This window comes from Chelon labrosus (genome assembly GCF_963514085.1).
Source record: "Chelon labrosus genome assembly, chromosome: 20".
Lineage (NCBI taxonomy): Eukaryota > Metazoa > Chordata > Actinopteri > Mugiliformes > Mugilidae > Chelon > Chelon labrosus.
This window is the reverse complement of record NC_140353.1, coordinates 13649751-13673558: the sequence shown is the minus strand read 5'-3', so window position 1 is coordinate 13673558 and position 23808 is coordinate 13649751. Positions and strand designations below refer to the sequence as shown.

Sequence of the window (23808 nt, the reverse complement as noted above, 5' to 3'; positions counted from 1 at the left end):
AGAAAGTAGGACTCAGGTCAAGATATAGAAAGAGATGAGATGTGCTCACTATTTATAGCCCTATAAGAGTCAATATAAACCAGACTGCTGTTCTTTCAACCGCATACCGATGTATCATGTCCTAGTACTGTATTTTTAGCAGAACTATGTGGTGTGAACCACATAATATTAGTAATCTGCAAAGTGCATTGCATTGATTTAGCAGCGGTGACTTTGCAGAACTCTCCTTACTGTAATACATTATGCAGTGCTTTTCTGAGCTGCACTTAGCCTTCAGAGACGTACACACAGACAGAAAAAGACAGAGTTTACAAACGTCTTTCACAGATACAGACAATCTGTGGTAAAAATGAGTAAGTGTCTGGCATTGGTCAAAGCCCACAGGACTTGTTTGCCTGCAGAGCATAATGGTGTGATAGGCACTTGTCAAAATGACTTCCTAGTATCACATAGCACGGTGACTAAATTAGGTTTTGGTCCAAATGGCACTGTTGAGATGAGGAGGGTGTCAGTGGAATAATTTCTTTCGACATCACTCTTTGTCACACACACACACTCTCTCCCTGGAGTCACACCCACGGTGCCGTTATGGTGGAGTGCAGTCAGTGAGTTGAAATCTCTAATGAAGCATTTGCTGAGATGACAGTTTCAGTCAAACAGTTGTGGCGGTAGTTTAACATATTAAAATAAATGAGCCAGAAGAGGCAAAGGACTGTGTAATGTTCAAAGTTTAATTTATAAGGGCCACAGGCACCCAGATGGAGGCCGATAAAAGACACCAACAGAGGGGTCTTATAATGTAAATACTGCTTTAGCCAGAGCAACACGTGTTTTGCACACAATCCAAAATTACTTTGACAGAGAGGCGTAGAAAATAAAGGAGGAACCCCAAAACAGTGCAACAAGGTTTGTCCATAATGAATGTCAGTCAGTGTAATTTGCTAAAGGGGCCCTGGAATCAACATTTTGCAAAGTAACATGACACAACTAATAGTGTAAAGAACAAAATAAGCTAAAACACTGCATCATATTTAGCTGTATATAAAGGTAACGTAGCTGGAAACATCAGGACATCTGAAGGACAAAGGTGTGCACTGCCACAAGCAAACTGAGAAATTGTTGGTGCCCCGCAAAAAAAAAATAAAAAAATGGAGGGACCTAGATGGGTACCTTTGGGCATATTTTGCAATGGCAACCATAAACTTTCTTAAACCTATGAGGGCCCTACAGTGCATCATCAATACTTCCACATAGGTCTTTGTCTTGGGGCCCCCAGAACCTAGGATCGCCACTGCAAACAGAGCCAGTATTCAAAGGTCAATTTCACTGCCATGGCTGATGGGATATTTCAGTACAAACCAAACGTCTTCAGATTCCATCCTTTACACACAATCAGTCTCACCAGTAGCTGACAATAATTCATTCTTAACCAAAGCGGTGGATCAGTAGATGGACTGAATGACTTCATGAGCCATGGCTAATAACGTAATACATGAGGAGGACAAACAGTCCCCACATGATTTATACCAAAAGCAGAGAACGTTACTACTTGACAAGCAGCCACGATGACCCACGGCTGTAACAGCGTACTCATTGTGTTTTTATAAGCGCTGCTGGAATCATATTTTTCAGTCAGTTAACTACTCCCTACAATCCTGCCTCTCTCCTCGCCCCTCTGGGCTTTTACAAACTAAAGGGGGGGTGCAAGAAAAATAACAGGTTCTTTCAAGCATTAACTTATGAGTTACAAAGTAACCTGTAGGGAGAGTTGCCATAGAAACCACGCTCATTACAATGAATGTGCCAAGTACAGAGGCAGGGATGAAGTACGCACCTTTTCTTTTTACCACTATCAAAAGTGTTTGTTGCATTTGTATTTTGGCACCAGGCGGCGATGCTTCGGGACAAATATTAAGTCAGGCACCAGGGAAGACGTGAAGACCACCCGGTTTGCTTGAAAGCCACTGGAATAAATTTGGAAATGTGGAGAGTTTCTTCTCAGTGCAGTTATTCTGTAACTGATGTTGTTTTTTTTAGAGGCAAAAAGCCACAGGGACTGAACGATTGACAAGAAGACAATAAAAGGTGAGATTACCATTAAACTTTAAGAAGGTTATTAGCAACTATTTAACTTTACATGTCTACATGTAACTTATACTGGAGAAACACACATTTTAGCTTTTAAGCTGTTTGGATAGAGAAAAAGACAATGGGCTCTACGGACTCTAGACCCAGACTGCGTAAAGTGGCTCCATGTAATAGTTTGCAAGAACAAGGACAGCAGCCCAAACCACAGTGGACCTTTCCTGCTCTGCCACTCAGCATGGAGCAAGCATCAGGATCTCTGGGACAGAGGAGAACAACTTTGCCTCCACTGAAACAGGAAATAACTCTTTCCTCACTTTCAGGTTAGCCAAATTCCCACTTGTGCCGTTTCCTTTTTTTATATATATATATATCACTCCGTTTTGTAATACTGATTGTGTGTATGTGCTGTAAGAAACATGCTTTGCAGGAAGTTCACCCCCAGAACCAAAAATCAATTCAAGCATCATTCATTCTCATCCCCCCAGAAGACCCCAGGTTAGCATGACAAAATCAGATGCCTAATGCCGTTGACTAACTCACAATTGCTCTGGAACTTATAATTTTGCATTATTGTTTCTGGATGGTTGAGATTTTTACCCAGACATCCCGTCATTATCTCTCCTCAGGCACTGCAACCATTGGCCTTTGATATTAGCCACACAAATGCTGCCAATCAAATTCCCATGGTACTTCAAAGCAAGAAATATATCCCTGCTGACCATCCCGGCATCACCCTCATGCCATCTGAAACCCCTATAAGGAATTTCAATGTTTGTTGCAGGGCAGGGACCGCAGAGATGGGGGTGTCCATCAGTTTTTTACAGCCGGCCAGACAGGCACCAGGAGAACGGTTCAGGTAAAGCCTCTTGACAAAGTATGGACTAGGTGTAGTGCATCTATAACATCAATAATTCAGATCATACAGTTTTACAGTGGAAAAATTAAAGTGTGCTGCAGTGCTTGAGAGCGACAGAGAGAGCGAGTAGCGGGAAGATGGAGTAGAAAGGAAAAGATGGGGGTAGAGAGAGAGAGGGAGAGAGACAACTGTGAGATGAGCCCTTGTCCTCTCCCAGTGGATCTGATTAAAGTACCGCTGGAGTGGAAAGTGGGGTGGTCTACAACCATGACTGGCCCTCGATGGGATCTATTTTCAGGGTACAGGGAACAGAAAAGTCTCCACTATGAGATACAAACTTGCAGACACAAAGAAAACCATAGTCGTGACAGTTTCATGATAATTTTCAGCTACAAATACCACAAATCACACACAGTATTGGAAGCTTCTCATACTTTTTACAGTACAGCGTAGATGTAAATCAGATTACTTGTGGAGCTGTTGTGTTTGCAGGGAGGGTTTCTGGAGGCCCAGATAGCTGTCACCCAACAGACTCATCAACAACGCCAAGCCCACCTTTGGCGAGCCAGAGAGCAGAGAAGACAAAAGGTTGTCTACACAGCTAATGGTAGGCTCTGATATGATTATAACCGAAATCTAAGAGTGGCCTGGTGACAGATTTCAATAGGATTTGCTTATTTAATTTGTCCTTTTTTGTTGGGAGTCCCAAATGCAAAAGGGATCCAGCAGCTGAAGCTGGTGAGGAGGACCACAGAGAGGGATATCTTCTGGGATGAGACCACAGGAAACCATTTGGACCCCAGCTGCCTGTTGGAGCCTAAATATCTCCACGTCTTCAGTGTAGAGGGACTTTTTAACAAACAACTTCTGTTCAGAAAGGTTGACCTGATCGATAAAGATCAAGCACATAGCACAGGAGGAAAGAGCTGCTGAACAAACTAGACATGAAGGACTCATCGTGGACAAATGAAAGGAAAGACTAAAGCAAACTACATTGGTGTAGTTGGATGTGAGCTGAGTCAGTTTGAAGCTTTCAGCCTAGGGGGATAAGATGTACAAGAGGAATCTTAGAAGCTTTTGTAAGCTTTTGTATTTAGTAATCTGGATCAGAGCAGAGATAAAACAGAAGCTCAAGTAATGCAATTAATTACTCAAACAACTAAAGCACCATCTAAGACAAACTCACATTTACAAATCTAAGTTTCATTATCTCATATGGCTAGGGACTAAAATAAACTTGCAATGTGACCAAAACTCTTGATGTTCAGAACATACTGTAATCCCTTGCAGGGCTTTCTTGAGTTTATGGTGCCCCCTATGGGTAAAAGTGATGCACTAAAGACAGAAAAAACAGCATTTGAGGCGGTGGATGTGAACCTCATTAAGCATTCCTACAATATTGACGGCCAACTTCCAAAAATAAACTTTATATTTAGTTCAAAGAGTCACGACTGAAGCGGCTGGCTTTGTAGTTGCTTGTCTATTCTTCGTATATTTAGTATGGAAACCCGCACAAAAGAATCCTTCAGTATCCAAAGATATGTTGTTATTTGAAAGCAAATAAAAGCCTCTTGAAGAACAATTAGACTGAAAACAGGAAACCGCTAATTGCACCGTCATTCTTGAACTGGTCTCCCCGAGGCCGGCTCTTAGCAGACTTAAAGAGGCTGAGAGGAACTGGACTCCTACCAAACACCTGGGACCATGGCGGCTGACAAAAGCCTGGTCCTCGTGCGTGGCATGTTAGATGAACACTGCTCGGATCGCATCACACAGCAGGGGGGAATTAAATCAGAAAAGATAACCTGGCAGCCATTTCTATGATATGCATGTGCCCTGAAATGTATTTGAGATATAAAAGAAAATCTAACATGACTTTTTATTGTACTCTGCCACTGGGTGTCATTATTGGGCAGAGGGACACGGAGAAATATATTTTCACAGTTAAGTAGATACCAGTTGCAGTGTTTATAATAGTGTACCAAATTGTTTGGTGTGGAACATTTTAGTATGAAAGATCATTTTGCGCACATACAGCTATGCAACCTCACAATATTTTAGAATGAGTCAACAACAACGATTTACTTTTACATTTTGGCCCGTGTGATTTTTATTCTGATGATTACTGTACAAGACATGCTAATCCACCTCTTGTAAAGAAAGATGCAATAAATGAATGAATTCAATACTATTAAATGCCCAAAGATATGGACTGAAGGCACTGGAGCAGAACAACACATTAAAACGAGTCCATCTACTTAGCAAGCTATTCAATCAACAAAGCAAAGTCTCCCAGTGAGAGGCCACTGACTGCAGACTTGAGGAGCCAGACTGACCACATATTGGGATACTGAGGAGATTTAGAGTGGCCCAACTCTTCAAAAAAAAAAACTTCTCCTTTTCCAGTCCGCTAGCCACACACACTGGGCCTTAAAGCCAAATCGTCGTGGAGGGGGAGAGCCGAGAGGTCTCGGTGTCTGCCACTCCGCACTGCTACATAAAAAGAAGGTGAAGGATGCCGTGTGAGCAATTGGTTCCAATTGACAGAGGATTGGTCATGGTCAGCCTTCTGAGTGGAAATCCACGTGAGAATGTAGCATTTGGACCAGCAAGGGGCACAAGAGGCCAACGGCAGACAATGAGGCCACTCAGAGGAGTCTGGCTGCCGTGGAATAGTGGGGCACATTCTCCTCTGATTTAACCCTTCATCGGCTGGTTATTCATTCAAGTTAAAACAACAAGGTGGAGCTTATGTAGTGTAACTGTTACATAGTAACATGCACAGTTCAGGTCATGGTTAACTGTGGAAAACATTTGAAACCAAATGCAGATCTTCACGTTTTCTTTGTAATCAAGTCTCACCACAATCCACCATGATTGTGTTACATCAATGAAGTTCTTTAAGATCTGCATTAACCGAGTTAAAGCACCTCCACAACCTCAAGAAGAAACCCAACCATTACCAACCTTGTGACTTTTTCACCAATTAGGCAGGTCCTGCTCGCTGAAAGGGACCGGCTGCTTTCAAGTCTGAGAGGGCCAGAGGGTCAGTGCTCAATCACAGTCTGGTTGGAGAGGTTGTGTGTTTGAACCAGCCACTAGTTGACAGGGCAAGGATGGGGTCAAAAGAGGTGGGGGCGGAAGACTGGTGTGGGTAAGGACTCCTGCCAGCTCTAAAGAGAAGCCTTTTGTAGGCAAGACACTGGCCAGAGCAGCCAGGCCTTTCACAGGCCAGCCGCCCCTCTCCTCCAGGCCGACAACAGCTGATGACAAGGCCCCAGCTGCTAATTATCCGGCTGATGGAGAGTCACTGAAGTGGGACTGTCAGAGCAAGGGGTGGCCCTTGTGTGTACAATGGGATAAATTTGAGGGAGGGAGCTTTGGAGGATGAAAGAAGTTGAATAAAAGGGGGTAGGTATTTTTTTTTAAGGTAGTCAACTATCAACAAAATCGATACTTCTTCCAGTCAAAGTTTGCTCATTGTGAACTATTTTTTTTTTTTTTGTTTGTTTTACATGTGAACGTTAGACAATGTGTAACATTTCATTAGTGAATACTCCATGAGAACAACATAGCAACAAATTCATTAAATTGGGTCACATACTTTACGTGTGACATATACATATGTGCTTGCCAGTGTTTTCAGTCTCATTAATAAGCAGTGTTTCTCGTTACGGATCCACGCTACATCATCATCTGTCCGGAGGAGACAGGAGCAGTACCTGTTGAATTCCATATGAAGTACTGTTTGGACTGAAGTTCTCGGGCTGAGGACAAGACAGAGAGGCCAGATTCAGTTCCAAATAAGAGCAACATTAATTTGACACGGACACATTTTTTGCTATTTTAGCTGTTCACTGAAACACATTCAACTTGCAGTTATATAATGAATATAAATGAAGACTCTCGGCTTTAATATGAGGGTATTCACAACCAACCTGGAGAAAGGGTCTAGGAATTACAGCTCTTCAATATATAGCACCTTCTTTATGAAAGAATCAAAAATAATTGGACGGTTGACTGAACAAACATTTCATAGACACATGTGGAATATTCCTTCATTATTTCTTCATCAATTAAGCATGCAAAAAGTTGATTCCAGTTGCGTTTGCATTTGGAAATTGTTCCTATGAACCCAACATGCATTAAAAGCACCTCTATGTGAAAGTAAAGCAAGCCATTCTGCAATAACAAATCAGATATATCAGGAAGATATCAAGAAAATTAGGAGAGGCCAAATTTGAGGGGGAAAAAAAACAACTCTGCTCTGTGGACTTGCACAGGACAAAAAAAAAACGCTTGACAACATTCAGTCAAGTAAAGAACACTCTCCAGGAGGTGGGCATATCATTATCTAGAATCTACCATGAAGAGAAAACTTGACTGGAACAAAAACACCACAAGGTGCAAACCATTCATAAGTGACAACAATAGACAAAAATAAAAATCTAAAAAAAGGTTGTGGAAGGTCATTATATGGACAGATGAAACAAAAACTAACCTGTACGATAATGATAGGAAGGAGAAATTATGGAGACAGTTTGGAATGAATCATGATCAGAAGCACACAAGATCATCTGTAAAATGCAGATGATTGGATTGGCTCCATTATATAGTGGAGAATGACCCCAAAAAATACTGTGATGCAGCCCTGAAGTTTGTGAAAGTAAAGAAGTAGAAAATTCTACAATGAGTCAGTCACCTGGCCTCAACCTGATTGAGCTGCATTTCACTTGCTGAAGACAAAACTAACGGACAGACCCAAATACAACTAAAGACAACTGTGGTAGAGGTCTGGCAAAGCATCAGAAAAGAGGAAACCTGTTCGTTGGTTATGTCTAAGTGAACCTTTTACATATGATTATGTAAATTTGTACAATTACATTACACAACTCATAAACCTTTGATGTGATATTTTTGTACCACATCTTTAATTAAAGCTGAGAGTCTGCACACCAAGACACGTTCAGTAAACATTTCAGTAAACAGCTAAAACAGCAAAAACTGTGTCAGTGTCCTATAATACATGAACTTATATGAATATGCAGCAAACATTTTGACATAAAAATCTACTGTAAGCTTACATGTTACAATCCGCTGTTTGGTAGATGAATAAATCTGCACAGAATGCTGGTCAACCGAACACCCAGACAATGTCATGTCAGGCACTTTGAAATACAACTGTGAAGAAAAGAGTGAGATTATTAATCACTCCAGATAATATACAGTACGCTGATAAATTTCTCATCCATGACTGTATCCTTTCAGAAATCACCTCTAAATAAACAAAATGGATCATGTACTATAAATCAGAAATCCTGTCCTTAAGTTCAGTATGTGAAGACGACAAGCGCCATTTTGCTGATTCTTAGAGAACACAGTAACTTACTTTAATGTAGGCAGTAAGTCCTGTGCAGAGGGGATCAGAAGGTCCCATTGCCTGCCCTGAAAAGCTCATCTTGCCATCCATGGTGACTTCACGACTCTTAGGAAACTTTTGTCCTACATGTTCAAGAGAATAAAAGTACTCACTAGTTTATTTTTAAATATATGGCTGCAGTGAAAGTGTTTTTTAAACTGATGCTCAGGAGCAAATTGCTCACCCAGGGCCCAGACCAGCAGGTTCTTCTCCTTTGAAACATCCACCTGTCCAGAGTTCACCTTCACTTCCACGACGCCCATCTGATGCCTGCAGAAGACACAAAGAGCATGTATGCTGACGTTGTTGCAGAACACCTTGAAAACTGCAGATATTGACTGTATGGGTTTTGTCACCATGCAACAATTGTCTAAACAGTTAAAATAGCCCTCAACACACATTTCTGACAGGCAGGGTCCCATTTTATTCTCAAAGACAGAACAGAACAAGAGGCATTAAGCTATTTAATCCCGATGTGTCCTTTACCTGTTAAAGAATGGCAGGTGTGCTTCACAGTACTCAAAGTTGTTCTTCACACTCTCGTGAAGTTTGAGGCTCACAGACACACGGAGCTGGTTCTCCTCTTCCTTCAGTTGATATGTCCCGAGGATGGGAGGAACAGGGACCTGATGAAAAACTGGAATTTTAACAGGAATTCATAACAAACACATAAGCATAGGATTAAAAAGGTGTGTTACAACTTACCTGAGAAGTATAGCTGCATAGTCTGAAAGGCTCCAGAGGAGGAGAGAAGGGGAACTTATATGGCCCAGAGAAAGCTGAGCCGTCACAGTTATCCACACTGCTGGCAGTCAGGATGCTAGAATCCAGTGAGGTGACACAGGGATGGACCAGGATGTCCTGCAGTGGAGAGCCATTTGGTGGCAGTGAAAGGGTCACGGTCACATTTGGAAGCACCCCCTCCACTTCACACTGTTGACAGAAGGACAGAAAAGCAGAATTGTGGACGAGATACATGCAGAAAGTCATGAAATGCATTGCCCTCTTTTACACAGTGCACTCACTTTGCATGCCACGGTGCCATAAACATCCCACAGATCCTGCCTGCTCCGGTTGCCATACTGCATAGAGCGTACCGTTTCTAACAGTGCTACGTTCACCACAGCTCGACCTCTGTGTAGGCCTGTCTTCCAGGCTGGCTGCTTCTGGTTACCAGCAGAAATGGGCACAGTGGGTGTGGCAGTTGTCCCCAGTAGCGGCACATCAAGCGGTGCGCCAAATGGACAAACCTGCAAAAGAACTGCGGGCAGCATTGCCAGACGAGAGACCAGGCCCTCACTATCAGGCTTACTCCCTGAGCCAAGGAGAAATGTCTGCAGGCCTGTGAGGAGCGTGAGGCCCTGTGAAACTGACAGCAGGCTGGCCAGAGGTGGTCGTGCCTCAGGAGAAACATCCACTAAAGGCAGGCAAGCCAGGATAAGAGGCCCTTGCAAGATGGCCAACACCGGCCAAAGTACTCCCTTCTTAGGACCATCGACACGCAGCTCCATGGCTGGTGACCGCGGACGGTAAAGGCAATCATCTCTGAGAGCTACATAGGGCTTGTTTGAGTCCGATAGGCCCAGCTCTGTGAGCAGGAGCTGCAGGACAGTGCTTTCCTCTGGGACTGCTACATATGAGGAACCTGCCAGTATCTTTGCACGGTGCTCCACAGTAGAAAACCTCCTGTTGGGGGGGACAAAGCATAACAAAATACTGTCAGCTACGAGCAGCAGTTTATATTAACCTGCTGACAAATAGGAAATGTATTTGTAAGAACAATTGCAAGTTAGACACAAACCTTGAGAAGCGTATTGCCACATTTTCTCCCTTTTCATGAGAAATAATCCACAAAGCCCGCACAGTCATTTGTCCGACTGTAATAAAGTCCCCACCTCATCAAAAAAAATAATAATAATTAACTTCGAAAATTATATTCACATCTTGTCGCGCAGTCGTTAAATCCAGATATCTCTCCCTGTTTGGTACCTCACTAACACAGCGACTTACTTCCTGATCTTGTCTCATGTGACAACTACGGCCAATCAGCCGACATGTGCGCATGCGCACTTTCACGCAGCTGTCCCCACCCTTCTCTCTCATACAGGAAGCTGGATTACTAACCAGCTAGCTGTCAACAAAGGGCAAAACTGTGCGAAATCACCAGATCCATGTAGAAGTCCGGCTGCGTTGCCGACTCCGGGTTCCTTCTTCTAAACTGCATTTCGCTGCACCGCCAGCTGGATTATGAACATGGCGACGACCGCTCAGCTGTTCGAGGTAAAATGACTGCGGGTAGCTGAGTTAGCTATCAGGCTAGCTAAGTGGCTAACTGTTATTAACGGCAGTTTAACGGTTCTGGCCTTACTTCTGCTCACAGAGTGTGGGAACTAATAATAATAACTCAGACAGGCTTATTCGATAAAATGGAAAATGTTATTGACTGTTTTGTGCAGTACAATCTGCACAAGTATCTTCCATGAAACAATAACAGCTTCTCTCTAGGTTGTGTTCTTGTAGTCGTGTTTTTTATTTGCATATGGCAAGATAAGACTTCCTGCCTCTCCCATTAGGAGCCCTTTGATGCAGATGAGTACATTGAAAGGTTGGCGTGGAGGACTCCTGGAGGAGGCTCCAAAGGAGGAGCAGAGGCATTTGACCCCAAAAGGTAAAGGTGGTGCTTGTCATTCACATTTACAGTACATATCTCCTTTAAAATAAATATGAGCCTGTAAGTTAGTCATTTTAACCTGAAAACAAAGTCATAAACTGAATATATGAAATTAACAATCATCATTATATGCTGTGTTATATGTTCTTGCATCCACTGGGATTTATTGGGACGTTTTGCTTAGTGATACTAAATATAATATAACAATTACCTTATTTTTAATACTCAAAAGGTTTATTCATGAATAGTTTTTGCAACACAGTCTTTCTACGTCCTCTCTTTCCTATTTCACTGGCACAGGAGCAGTTTTCCATAATAATGCAAGCTTGTCGCAATTTCATTGACACTTCATCTTTTCACATGTGAATGAAATCAAGACATTTGTCTCCGTCAAGTCCTGTAATGCCAAGTGAGCCAGGAAATAAGTGTGGCGTTGTCTGCACATCTTGGCGACTTCTTCAGGTTTTCTTTTTCAGACTTACAGACTTGAAAATAATTAGATACGTGTTACCATTCACAACATAAATCCAGAATTTTTTTATTCAAACATGTGAATTTCAATTTTTTAAAGAATCTGTGTAAGTCCTCCTGAACTTATTAAAGCTCTCAATCTCTACAGCTACACTAATTTAGTTTTTTGATGGGTTGGAGAAAATTGAGAAATAAATATGTCCCTTCAAAAAAAAAAAATCCCTTTAAAAAATCCACATGTTCCCCCCCATCCTGTGTGTTATTATGTTTACACTTGGGCACAGAGTTGCATCTCGTAAGCAAAATGCCACAACAGTTTAACTATACCGTAGATCCATCCTGCCTTATCTACTTCCTCCACAAACTGTTGCCACCACCTCCTCGGAAGCTCTTAGCGAAGCGTCAGAGACAACATATCTGTGGAGGCCACCATACTGTGAGTCACCAGCCGGGGAATGAGTGTCTGTTGGGAAGGGATGGGAGACGTCTTTAAGCTGTAGCCAGTGCTGAGGGAATTAGTCAGAAGATTATACACTCATCATTTTGGGATGTTTCCTGCTCTGTGAAATGTGGTGCTGACTTAGAACATTTGCTCTGCCGTCCTGATGGCACTTAAAAATGCAGCTGACGAAGCTCCTAGTTTTCAGAGCTTCTTAAGTCTGGGGACCCAGGAATTAAGCATCTGGCACTGTTCTGTAACTATTTACTGTAACTGTGAGGTCAGTAGGACAGATTTAACCTTGGAGTACCCAATTACACCTCTAGACTGAGAATACACTTTTTTTGCATACTTTACTTGTTGTTTATTGAGGATCTACTATATATTCTTGGGACCAGTGGGATGTTTTGCATGTACATACCTTCTTTCCCCTGTGACAGGCTCCTAGAAGAGTTTGAGAACCACATCGAGGAGCTGAAGCAGCTGGATGAGAAGATCCAGCGGAGGGTGGAGAAGCTTGAGCATCAGTGCCATCGTGAGGCCAAGGAATTCGCCCACAAAGTGCAAGACTTGCAAAGAAGCAACCAGGTGAGCAGCATGGACAAAGAAACCCAGTGGCAGCCATCAAATTTCCTCTGTTTTTATTTCACGCCCTCTTTCTTCTGCATGATTTCAGGTGGCCTTTCAGCATTTCCAAGAGCTCGACGAGCACATCAGCTATGTGGCCACCAAGGTTTGCCACCTTGGCGACCAGTTGGAGGGGGTGAACACGCCTCGCCAGAGGGCCGTGGAAGCTCAGCGTCTGATGACCTATTTCAACGAGTTCTTGGATGGAGACCTACGCAGTGACGTCTTCAATAATCCAGACAAGGTGAGTATGCCGTGCATTCCTTCCATTCATGTGAGTAGAGGTGTGTGTGTGTGTGTGTGTGTGACCAGTGATATGGGGGGCCCCCACAGTGATACTGCTGGAGGTAAGAATGAACAGGATTACGAGGTAAAGCATCCATATTAATTTGTCAAGTTTATCCCTTAAGTTGGATCCCTCGGCTAATTTGGATTAATAAACTGTCATTTGCTGTCTGACAATAGCTGCCTGATTGACTAGCATGGGTGTCAACACGCTCATGTCAAACTTAATTGCATTTACAGTAGGTTGTCTGGGAGCGAGAATTTGGTCGGGCCTTAGTTTTGTGTGGCACTACTGCAGGAAAGCGCTTGTAGCGTGATGGTACATGTAAGGGCAGCCGTAACATGCATGCTAGAAGATGAGATACACTTCTGTGTAGTTTCTTCCTACTCAAAGGCCATGTTGGTTTTAGACAGGTGACCTAAAGAGTTTGATTCTGCAGTTTTGGAGTGACAGCAGAGATATTGGGATTAATTCCTGTTCGCAGAAACATCATTAGAGGATGCGGAGAACTGAGTCTGGGGGTCAATCCCAGAGACGAAAGCTGGAGATGGAGCTAGTTTTCTGGAAAGGCGTGCAGAAATATCTGGCCAGATTCTGTTTCCTGAGCATACCTCCAGACGAGGGGGAAAGAGGAAAGCTGCAAGTGAATAGCTGAAGGGGGATGGCTTTGCTAATCCTTCTGAAAGGGAGGGCTGGGCCGCCAGCGTGGAGACAAGTGCTGCTAAACCCTGACTGCAGGGAGACGGCTACATTACTTACATGGGATTTAGCTAATCTTAGCTGGGGGACAGATACTTAGAAAACCTTCGCCGAGCAGAAAGGCTGGATCCTCCTCACGGGAGCAGAGTAATGATGTTAGCTGAGGCAGGCATCTGCGGGAACAGAGGAGTTGCGGACGGCGGGCCTTTCGTTGGTCTGGGGCTTTTTCAGCCAGCGTGTATGTCAGGAGGGGCGGGGGGAGGGGGGTTCTCGACAGGGCCCCCTTTTTTAGACAGATATCCCTGGCCGGACAGATTATTGAAGGCGATTTAGACTCCTGTGGGATTACAGCCCATTCAGAAAAGGCATGCCAATAAAGAGTTGGATGTGCTGCTAAGTCAGGACTGCTGCTGCTGCTGCTGCCGATGCCCAGGTGAGCGCAGCCTGTCTGTTATCAGCTCCCTGTTCAACACGGGGAGGTGGAGGAGGGCTGCTCTAAGATGATGATCCCCCCCAAGTGGAGACACTGCCGGCGGCCTGCCCACTTTCTGTCTGGATGTCCACCTCACATGGTCCTCTCGTGCTCTCTCTCTTTGCCCCTCACCTGACATCATCACTCTCTCACACACAAAGACACACACACACACACTAACTTTTTTTCTTTCTTTTTCTCTCTCTCTCTCTCTCTCTCCTTCAGATTAAGGAAGCTGCTGATATAATTCAGAAGCTGCATCTCATTGCCCAGGAGCTGCCATTCGACAGGTGAGTCAGGCATCCTGGAGGCAGCTTTAGACCAGAGCACTGTCAAACAAGAGGAAGGTGGTGTATTAGCTATGCTGTCTATTCCTTGCAGTGTTAAGCCCACCAAAAACCACCACCAAGCATCACAGCCCTTTGATTGAATTTCATTTCTTAAAAATAAAAACTTTTTCTTTCACTTTTTCACCTGATTAAAAACTGTAATGTTCTCCTTGATGGTTTATTATGTTTCTCTCCTGACAGATTTGCAGATGTCAAGGCAAAAATTGCAAGTAAGTTTGTGACGATACTCATCAGCTACTGTATGACGCTCTAAACAGTCTCATGTTATGAATTTGCTACATATTCCATTATTTTCTGTTCGTTTCCCAGGTAAATACCATGATCTGGAGCGGCAGTTAATCCAGGAGTTCACTGCGGCCCAACGCAGGGGTGAGATTGGACGTATGCGGGAGGTGGCAGCAGTTCTATTACACTTCAAGGTGACATAGAAGAGCCATCACAGTTTGCACATTTGACCTAATCTTTAGACTTTATTTGGTCTCCTCTTGTGGTAATTGAAATAGCCACCCAATTCAGGATCTACTAGTGTGTGTAGTTTGTTTTAAATGTACAAAAATGTCAGTAATATCTTTGTCTTTTGTTAAAGGGCTATGCACACTGTGTGGACGTCTACATCAAGCAATGTCAGGAGGTGAGTGTAGAAAGTTTCTCTTACACATAATATTCCACTTCTCTTTAGGCTGCAGACGTTTACATTCTGTTTGTGTGTCCTTGTTAGGGTGCCTACGTGAGGAATGATGTGTTTGAAGACACTGCGGCCCTCTGTCAGAGGGTCAACAAGCAGGTGGGCGAGGTCTTCAGCAGTCCAGAGACTGTCATGGCCAAACTCATCCAGAACATCTTTGAGAACAAACTGCAGGTATTTCTTCTGCAATGAACCGTTCGTTGAGTCTTACTCAGGTCTACATCATCTGTTTGGCTGAATTTAACTGGCTTTGTGTCTGCAGGCACATGTCAGGGAAAAACTGGACGAGACTCGACACTCTGATGTAGAACAGTACCTCAAGAACCTCTACGACCTTTACACGAAGTAATGAACTTGTTCACTTGGAATTTAAATCACTTTCTGCACCTGGCAGCCGTTGATCTTATTTTTGTGTCTGACAATGCTTGCTTTTTCCAGGACCACAGCATTAGCCACGAAGCTGACAGAGTTCAACCTGGGCTCAGACAAGCATACTTTCTTGTCCAAGCTGATAAAGAGCATATTTTCTTCATACTTGGAGAGTTACATCGACATGGAGAGGGATTACCTCCGCACTCGAGGTGCCATGATTCTGCAGCGATACTATGACTCCAAGAACCACCAGAAACGGACAATTGGCAGTGGCAGGTCAGGCTCTTTACACATGTGGTTTTTACGCAAAGAGAGGACTGACTGTTGTAAAACAATCAACAACTATGTCTTTCTACAGTATTCAAGAGCTGAAGGAGCGGATCAGACAGCGCACCAACCTTCCACTGGGCCCCATCATGGACACCCATGGGGAGACCTTTCTATCCCCAGAGCTGGTTGTCAATTTGTTGCAGGAAACACGCCACGCCTTTGAGAGGTGTCACAGGGTGAGGCTGCTCTGTAGATTGGATAGATGTGCACCGAAGTATACGTCTGCTCTGTGATAAAGTTAAATCTTTATGTTTTTTTTATGTTAAACAGCTTTCAGATCCTTCTGACCTGCCCAAGAATGCCTTCTCAATCTTCCTGCTGCTGGTTGACCATCTGTGTGTGGACCACATTGACTATGCCCTGGAGATTGGCCTCTCAGGTAGATCCCACTAAGCTCATTAAAACCATCATGTTTGCTTTGTGCTGCAACTGTTAAGAACATAAAACCAACAAACTGCAGTAAGTAGAAAACCAACCTCTTAGAGCACTGCTCACTGTAGCAGGATCCCAACCAAGCAGCAAACTCCAGGGGCGAAAGATGTTCCTCAAAGCGATACACCTCTGTTTTAAAATGCTCCGTCTTGGCTCTACTCAGGCTCTACCTTTTGAATTAGCTGGGAGTTACACAGAGTCAGGCACTGCCAAGATGGTGACGGCCATAGCCAGCCACGTTGAGCTTCAAAACTGCTCTTCACTAAACCTATGGGTGATATCCCAGAGAGTTCGTCCATTCAGGTGGTCCTTGTTGACTCAAGTTTTTCAGTTGAACAGTTGACAGAGTATCAGCAGTTATCTTCATGCAAGTTCCATAATCCTGAATTCAAAGTCTTGTTTTACACAAAAACCAGATGGTCAAGTAGGAAGACATTCTGCTATTAACATATCCAGTCTTAACAAAACGCAACAACAGCAACTGAGGCTGAAGCAGATTGTCTTCATGTATGTTGTGTATACCATTTTTCATATGTCCAGCTCATGCATTTACCAGTGACTCAAAACCTCCTGAATACACTGCTAAATGCTATTAACCAAAGAATACACGAGTTCTGTCCTCTGAGGAAAAATAAATCTCCATTTCTTGGCGGCATGGGAAGGATGCTTTGATCAGTGTCTTGTGACTTATTTGTGAAAGATGCGGCAGATCGGAGATGTCACCACAGTTGCTTTGGTTTGACACCTGATGGAAAACACCTGCTGTGACACAGTTTACTGCCGTTACCCACATGTGCCAGCATGCTGCTATGGACGCTATCCTTTGATATAACCAACAGATTTATGGCACTTTAATTAATTATAACAAACAGAGAAAATGTCCAAGTTCACTTGATGCAAAGCGGGCCGTGCTTCATTTCGTTACATTTAGTATGGGGCTGTATAATGAGGACACAGCTTATCATTTTCAGGCAGCTACAGTGGAACTAAACATGCGTTTGGTGCATCTATTTCATGCATGGCCGTAGACAGCAGGTTCTTTGTGAAGCTTTCACAGAATTTTTGGTTTGTTGTCTGACTTATTTCCTTCTCTCTCTCTCTCTCTCTCTTCAATCTGCAGCTATTCCCTCAGCCGATGCCAAGAATGCCAACCTATACTTCCTGGATGTGGTTCAACAAGCAAACTCTATCTTCCACTTGTTTGACAAGCAGTTTAACGACCAGCTCATGCCTCTCATAAGGTAAGTCGAGGGCTGAAGGTCAAAATGCTCTTTTAAAAGGTCTTCATTCTGACTGTACCTTTCCACATCTGTCACCAGCTCGTCTCCAAAGTTAGCAGAATGTTTGCACAAGAAGAAAGAGGTGATAGAACAGATGGAAGTGAAACTGGACACAGGAATCGACAGGTCCGTATGAAGCCAATTTTACGCGTGTTTTGTTATTTATGTGTGGAAACCAAAACCCGTAATGGAGCAACAAAATGTCTTTAAAACACAATATGTTCTGCTGCACACAGAACACTAAACTGCATGGTGGGACAGATGAAGCACATCTTGGCAACGGAGCAAAAGAAGACTGATTTCAAGCCCGAGGATGAGAACAACGTCATGATTCAGTACACTACAGTAAGAGAGAGAAAAGGCCTCAGCTGAACTCAATGAGCTCACATGCAAAACAAAACAAATCAGTGAAAACAACTTGTAAATCACTTACACACCTTGTTGTTCTAAGAGTAAACAATGTATGCCAGTTTTGTGAGAAGGCTTTCTATGTTTCCCTGTGTGCATTTCCACCTGGCAGGCCTGCTCCAAGGTATGTGCCTACGTCAGTAGGCAGGTGGAGCACGTGCGGAAGTCCATGGATGGGAAAAATGTGGACACGGTGCTGACGGAGTTGGGCGTCCGTTTCCACCGGCTCATCCACGAGCATCTACAGCAATACAGCTACAGCTCCATGGGAGGCATGCTGGCCATCTGCGACGTGGCTGAATACCGACGATGCGCCAAGGACTTCAGGGTGAGCGGGGGGCATAGGTCCAGGATGCAGTGGTCACAGGGCAAACATGGCTCTGCCTACAAAGGCTCTGCCTGTGATTTGTTATTAAATAAACTGATCGGGTCATTCTGTAATCCCTTGGTAATTTCACACATTCCCTGCAAATAAGGAATGCATTACTTCATCATTTATTTGCATATTTCCAGATCCCAACGTGTATGCCATTTTATTTTGTTGAATTAGTTATTTTACTTAACATCAATATAATTTATTTGATCAAAATAACAGTGGATAGGACAGGGGGCTTTTGAAAGTAATAAACAGTGGTGCCTAAAATGTGTACAGTATACCTTTCATATGGTGTAAGTGCTTTTGTGTGTCTCTTTCCTTCAGGTCCCTCTGGTGCTGCAGCTCTTTGACACACTCCACGCCCTCTGTAACCTCCTGGTGGTTGCCCCTGACAACCTGAAACAGGTGTGTTCAGGTGAGCAGCTCACCAATCTGGACAGGAACCTCTTGCACGCCTTCGTCCAGCTCCGAGTGGACTACCGTTCAGCCAGACTGGGCCGACACTTCAGTTAGTGACTGATTTGACACTTCGCTCTGCTCCGTCCAGTAAATTACGCTTTGATGAGATGATGCACCTTCCAGATACCCATTACCATTTCAGAGAATGCATCAGTCTGGCTCCAGCACACAGACTGAACTGGGAATGCTGAGAGTGCATCTTGGAAACCAAGGCCCCTGAATGTGGGAAATGTGCATTTTACCTTTTTTCCGGTTAATTTCTCCAAGCGGAAGAAATTTAAATGTCTATTGACTTAGGATTTCATTTGTTTTTAAATACTAATCCATTACCAATCCATGTGGCAAAGATACTATTACAAGTAAATGGACAATACTGATTTCTGTGCTTATGTTTAAAAAACACTTTTTTTGATTGTGCCAAATATATAAATTCTGTGGCTGCATTTGTGCACAGGAATAGACCCTGAAGCTGCTTTAAAGGGAGACTGTCAGATATCAGGCCTTCAGTAGCAGTGCGTATTGGAAACAGCTTCCCCCTGTAATGAACTGTAGGAGGCTTGACAGACACCGCCCGACCAAGCATGAGAGCAGCTCTGTCTGGCTGACAGAGACACATGACCACCTCTGTAACCTTTGACCCATGACCCATGAGTAGAGGTCAAGAGGCCATCACAGAGAAGTGTGATCTGAACTATAAACAGGTCGGAGAACCTCTCTGGAGGTTTGGGTGGTCCCCTCATGGCTCAGATGATTGGTGAGATGGGTCACTGAGTATGTGTCGCTGTAATTGCACAGATCAACACTTGCTCATCCAGTGGTGTGCACAGTCCAAAGACATTGTTGGCCTGATCTGCAGTGTTTCTGGGTCAGGGGACATTGAAACGTTGACCTCTGATGATTAGGGAAACAAACTAGAAGGGACTTCTTCACACAGGGCTTTTTGGGGGTTCACATCAATTGTCTCTTGGACAAGAAGAAAGGCTGTGTCTCAGATGCCTGAAACTGTCTCCTTACACACTGTACTGTTGTTTACCTTGATTTAGTGACTCAATAAAAAAGATGATACATTTTATTATTGTCTATCCATACATATCCTTCATTAATGGGGAGCTAGCTGTGAGTCGAAAGTTGGGCCGGGTCTCTCTGCGAATGTCACTTTCAAAGTGAGATGAAACATTCTTGCTTTCTGTAGAAGTCATCAAGTATTCATAGGAATTCTTGCCACCAGAGTAAAGTTCTTTCTTAGACTTCAGGAAGTGAGCAGAGCCAGAGGGGATTAGATATCTACGAGTTGATGAATTGTGTGCAGTAGTCATGGACTGGGAGAGAGCCGGGGAGATAGAGACGGCTGAGAGCTCAGTTCCAGCGCCGGCTGGTTAGTGTTGTGTAGAAGGTACACACAGTGCTGTGCAAGTTCAAACAACATAATTAATTAGGCTAATATTAATATTATCAATGCCACATAAATTCAATTCTCTCAGCCCTAATCACAACTGGATAGCTTGTAAAAATTATTTTGTTAGGCCCTGATGCAAACAGCGAGTCATTTCCAAACATTTGAAAACTATTTGTTTTTGCGGCGATTAATGTGCGTGGCACGGGAAGGGGTTGGGGGAGCGGAGCCGGGCCAGAGACGATAACTGGTGTGGAGACGAAGGCAGAGGCGCAGCGCGGCCCCAGGGACTCCCAGCACAGGCACATGGAAGAGGGGGAGGGATGTGGTTTTTGGGGTGGGTGTTTGAGCAGGTGGAGGGGATTAGTAATACTGTCAACACTGGAGAGCTGGATAAGACTGTCCTCTCTTACTCGTCAGTGTGAGCGGCTCTTGCATACACATTCAGAAACATAAAGACCCCGACACATGCAAACATACGCCGGTGTCAGGACAAGAGAGGAAAACTTGCGGTTGAACTGACCGTGGATAAGTTGCTCCACCTTTGGTTCCTGTTTAAGTTTTTTTTCCTGTTAATCATCCACAGCCTTTGAGAAACAAAAACTCAATAATCAGGATGCGGTTTATTTCCTCTGGTCAGTCACATACTAGAAAACCTTAACAGTATCACTGTGATTAACTCTAAATAAGGAGCAGAATCATGATCCCTATCAACACACCTGTATCAGTCTGGAGAGGGATAACCTTTACTTTGTGTCTAACCTTTTATTGAACTACGAAAGGTAAGAAAACTACAGTTAGATCAAGCATCAACAGTGCTTCTGCTTTTACTAAAACTCCTTGATTTCAGTTAGCAAATTTGGATTTCTCCGTCTAAATCTTTATTTGCACTGATCTGTAGTTTTAAAGGGGGCTCTCTCATGTGCAAATTCAAGTTATCTGCCAAGTTACAGGTAAGACTGCAAATTCTGCAGCCGAATCCTCTCTTGCATAGATCGTGGATCCCTCCCCTTTTGTTTACCCCTTTTTCATGCATCTCCCTCTCCGTCTCCTCCGCCAAATCACCAACCATAGTTTTCCTGTTTGTCCACTCTTTCTGCACACCCGACTAGTCTTCCCAGCATCCCATAAATCCTTGCTTTCGGCGCATTGCTGCTCCCCCATCTAGGCCGGCCCTCTCTCTGCCTCCTGGAGCACTGACAATAAAGCATTACAGCAGTCAATCCATGTCAACAACAGCTTTGCTTAATTCCTGCTAAACACGTTTAAACTAAATCTTCACCTAATGATGCATAATGATTTGCTCTTTAGCGTGCTGGTGGCTCATATCAATTTACCCGCCACTGGAAAGATGACGCAGGTGGACTCGCCGTCGAAAACAGTCAGGGATAGTGTTAAGGATCCCCCTGTTAAAATTAGACAATTATGACTCGACCCATTTTAGCATTAAAGAGACGTGTGTGGTTAAATGTCCTTACTTTTTTAAAAATGATTTTATTTTTTTTGCCATTCAAAGATTATTAAAAAAATAACCCTGTTCAGTTACTTATATACATTTATGCTGAATATTCACAGAATATCCTTTGTGGTCATTTTCAAATCTATTCTCTAGGATTCCTTTGTGAGATATTTTCACATCGTGGGCACGCAGCCAGGCCCTCTGATGTGATGCAGATGTTGCCCTGGCCTTGACCTCCTGCCCATACGAGGCCGGGGCCAAAAAGGCACAGGTGCCACGCCACCTTCAGTCTTGGGCAGCTGAGGGCTGCACTGTGCAGGATGTGACCGGTGCCAACTCTCCTCCTTTGCTCAGTTTTCTCATCATCGGGGTCTAGTCTTGTGGGGCTTTAAGAAACTCTCCCTCGATTCCCGCATTCATACACAGCCATCCCTTCGATCACGCTAAACTGTCCCCCCTTTTTTTTTTTTTGCCACCTTCCCCCGCCTCCTATAAAAAAATAAAAAATAAAACACGATTAATTCTCTGCCGTAGTGGAGTGTTTTCCACTGCTATTTCCTGGCCCGGTGCCTGTGCCTCGCTCTCTCTTGGCTGGGTTTGTCTGGTTGACTGCTCCACAGGAACAGACTGGCACTCTAGCTGAGGGCTCCAGGGTCTGCACACACAACCCACTAAACATGTCTCCGTGTGAGGAGCTGCACTACTTCCTAAATATGAAGTAGGAAGCCTGATTTCCAGAAATATTGAGCACATTTCAGATAATATTATCATGCAATTGTAATGTAATAACTTTGTGCTTTATTATTATAGTCTGTTATTAAGTGTCATGACTAATAGTATGGTATATAAAATTATAGTACAGGTCCAAAATGCATCCTTGCACTCTTGCCATTATGATAAAAAAACTGATGAAAATATATGTAGATTGGCGCATTTGTACAAATGTGCTGTACATAAAACTTTGTACTACATGTTAAAAGCATACAGTATAAAAGCAAATTGATTCTGATGGTTATGGGACGTCAGTGCTAAACACATTCACTCACAGGGCAAACAAACATCTGTTACGTTTGTAAGGCCTATGGCCCTCCTAACCCACTGATGTTGAACCAAGCCTGCGCACATGCCAGAGAAACAAATGAGGTCTCTCTCTCCTCCACTGAAGATGAAACACTGCATCACCAAAGCATGTGCATTTGTCTAATCAAGCTTTTGCCTGCGGCTACGGCGAATGTAAATGAATAGGCTTGTGCGTGCCAGCCTCTATTTCTGTTCAGACCGGCTGCGTGTTTGATGATGAAACGCTGCAGTGAACATCAGACAGAAGGGGGCACTAGTGCTCCAGTGTTGCTCTCCTCCCCCGTGGAGCCCTCTCTTCCTCAGAGCTTCTCACAATGGGGATCTGCCTAAGGGGGGAAATGTTGCTTTTTTAGGTCTGTGAGCCCATATCCCTTAATCCCCAGCCATGATTGACAATCATGATTTAGGGTATATGGTGTCCCATTCTAATCCACGAGCAATGATTTCATTTGCATACCTTCCGTACGTGGCCTCATTTTGGAGGAAACGGCTGCCTTTGTAAGTGATACAGAAAGAGAGAGGAAGAAAGCTGAGGAGAGTGAGAGCAAGATAGAGAATAAGGAGGAGAAAGAGAATGGATGGGGGAATGTTTGTGGGGTTTTTTGTCTTCTTTTTTTTTGCCAGGAGAAAGATGAGAGGAGCCTCCGTGCCTAGGCAAACACTCTCATATATATAAATATATATATATATATATATATATATATGTATTTCCTCTGCAGCACTTTCCCCAGACACACTGTCACACAAAACACTCAAACTCACAGTAACCCTAACAAGTATACTGAGAAATGTAAAGATGTACGTAGACACAGAGGAACACACAGAGATGCTCCCTCACACGATGCAAAACTAAATTGCTATTTGCTCATTTTATAACCAAGTCAGGCTTAATTATAATCATGGGAGTTTGGGAGTTACCGTATAATCTCTAGAAGGTATTAAGAATTTCCCAGAGCACAGCACAGTGGAAAAGAAACAAATACAAATACGTACAATTATTTCCCAGTCATAACACCCAGGGGAGTGTGAATCAAATAATGCTCAGTGTGCCCACAGAGACCATTCATCCTCGCTTTTATCTACTGAGGAAGTGGAGCAGAAGTGAAACACTGGATAAAAGGTCAAAAGGGTCACATTTCTGTGTAAGGTGAAGGAA

General features: G+C 43.6%; 2 protein-coding genes across 3 annotated transcripts; one reads left to right on the top strand and one right to left on the bottom strand.

Moving 5' to 3' along the window:
- Positions 1 to 5015: 5015 nt before the first annotated feature.
- ap5m1 (adaptor related protein complex 5 subunit mu 1) lies at positions 5016 to 10297 on the bottom strand. Its single transcript, XM_084569595.1, has 8 exons — positions 10165 to 10297; positions 9389 to 10049; positions 9069 to 9296; positions 8850 to 8989; positions 8548 to 8633; positions 8334 to 8446; positions 8029 to 8125; positions 5016 to 6711 (listed from the first exon to the last, which is right to left on the bottom strand). Exons 1-8 carry the CDS (start codon positions 10230 to 10232, stop codon positions 6629 to 6631), a joined length of 1476 nt encoding a protein of 491 aa, XP_084425721.1. The 5' UTR covers positions 10233 to 10297; the 3' UTR covers positions 5016 to 6628.
- A 174-nt stretch (positions 10298 to 10471) lies between these two features.
- On the top strand, positions 10472 to 19872 carry exoc5 (exocyst complex component 5). Of its 2 annotated transcripts, XM_084569593.1 has the most exons (18): positions 10472 to 10643; positions 10937 to 11031; positions 12385 to 12532; positions 12621 to 12815; positions 14254 to 14318; positions 14559 to 14587; positions 14688 to 14797; positions 14965 to 15009; positions 15097 to 15237; positions 15326 to 15408; positions 15502 to 15711; positions 15794 to 15941; positions 16036 to 16144; positions 17318 to 17438; positions 17517 to 17603; positions 17714 to 17822; positions 17998 to 18213; positions 18586 to 19872. In XM_084569593.1, exons 1-18 carry the CDS (start codon positions 10611 to 10613, stop codon positions 18772 to 18774), a joined length of 2133 nt encoding a protein of 710 aa, XP_084425719.1. In that variant the 5' UTR covers positions 10472 to 10610; the 3' UTR covers positions 18775 to 19872. The 2 variants fall into 2 exon arrangements, with proteins under 2 accessions (XP_084425719.1, XP_084425720.1); XM_084569594.1 differs by lacking the exon at positions 10472 to 10643 and having other exon boundaries at positions 11002 to 11031; positions 11838 to 12532.
- The last annotated feature ends 3936 nt before the right edge of the window (positions 19873 to 23808 follow it).

What these genes read in the sequence shown, in the direction of transcription:
- exoc5 (XM_084569593.1), top strand. Translation starts at nt 10,611, where the DNA reads ATGAACATGGCGACGACCGCTCAGCTGTTCGAG. An exon ending in CAGTTCTATTACACTTCAAG is followed by an intron (nt 14,798 to 14,964) that starts GTGACATAGAAG and finishes CTTTTGTTAAAG; the next exon opens with GGCTATGCACACTGTGTGGA. An exon ending in CTCTACGACCTTTACACGAA is followed by an intron (nt 15,409 to 15,501) that starts GTAATGAACTTG and finishes TGCTTTTTCCAG; the next exon opens with GACCACAGCATTAGCCACGA.
- ap5m1 (XM_084569595.1), bottom strand. Translation starts at nt 10,232, where the DNA reads ATGACTGTGCGGGCTTTGTGGATTATTTCTCATGAAAAGGGAGAAAAT. An exon ending in ATGGCACCGTGGCATGCAAA is followed by an intron (nt 9,297 to 9,388) that starts GTGAGTGCACTG and finishes TTCTGTCAACAG; the next exon opens with TGTGAAGTGGAGGGGGTGCT. An exon ending in TATGCAGCTATACTTCTCAG is followed by an intron (nt 8,990 to 9,068) that starts GTAAGTTGTAAC and finishes GTTTTTCATCAG; the next exon opens with GTCCCTGTTCCTCCCATCCT.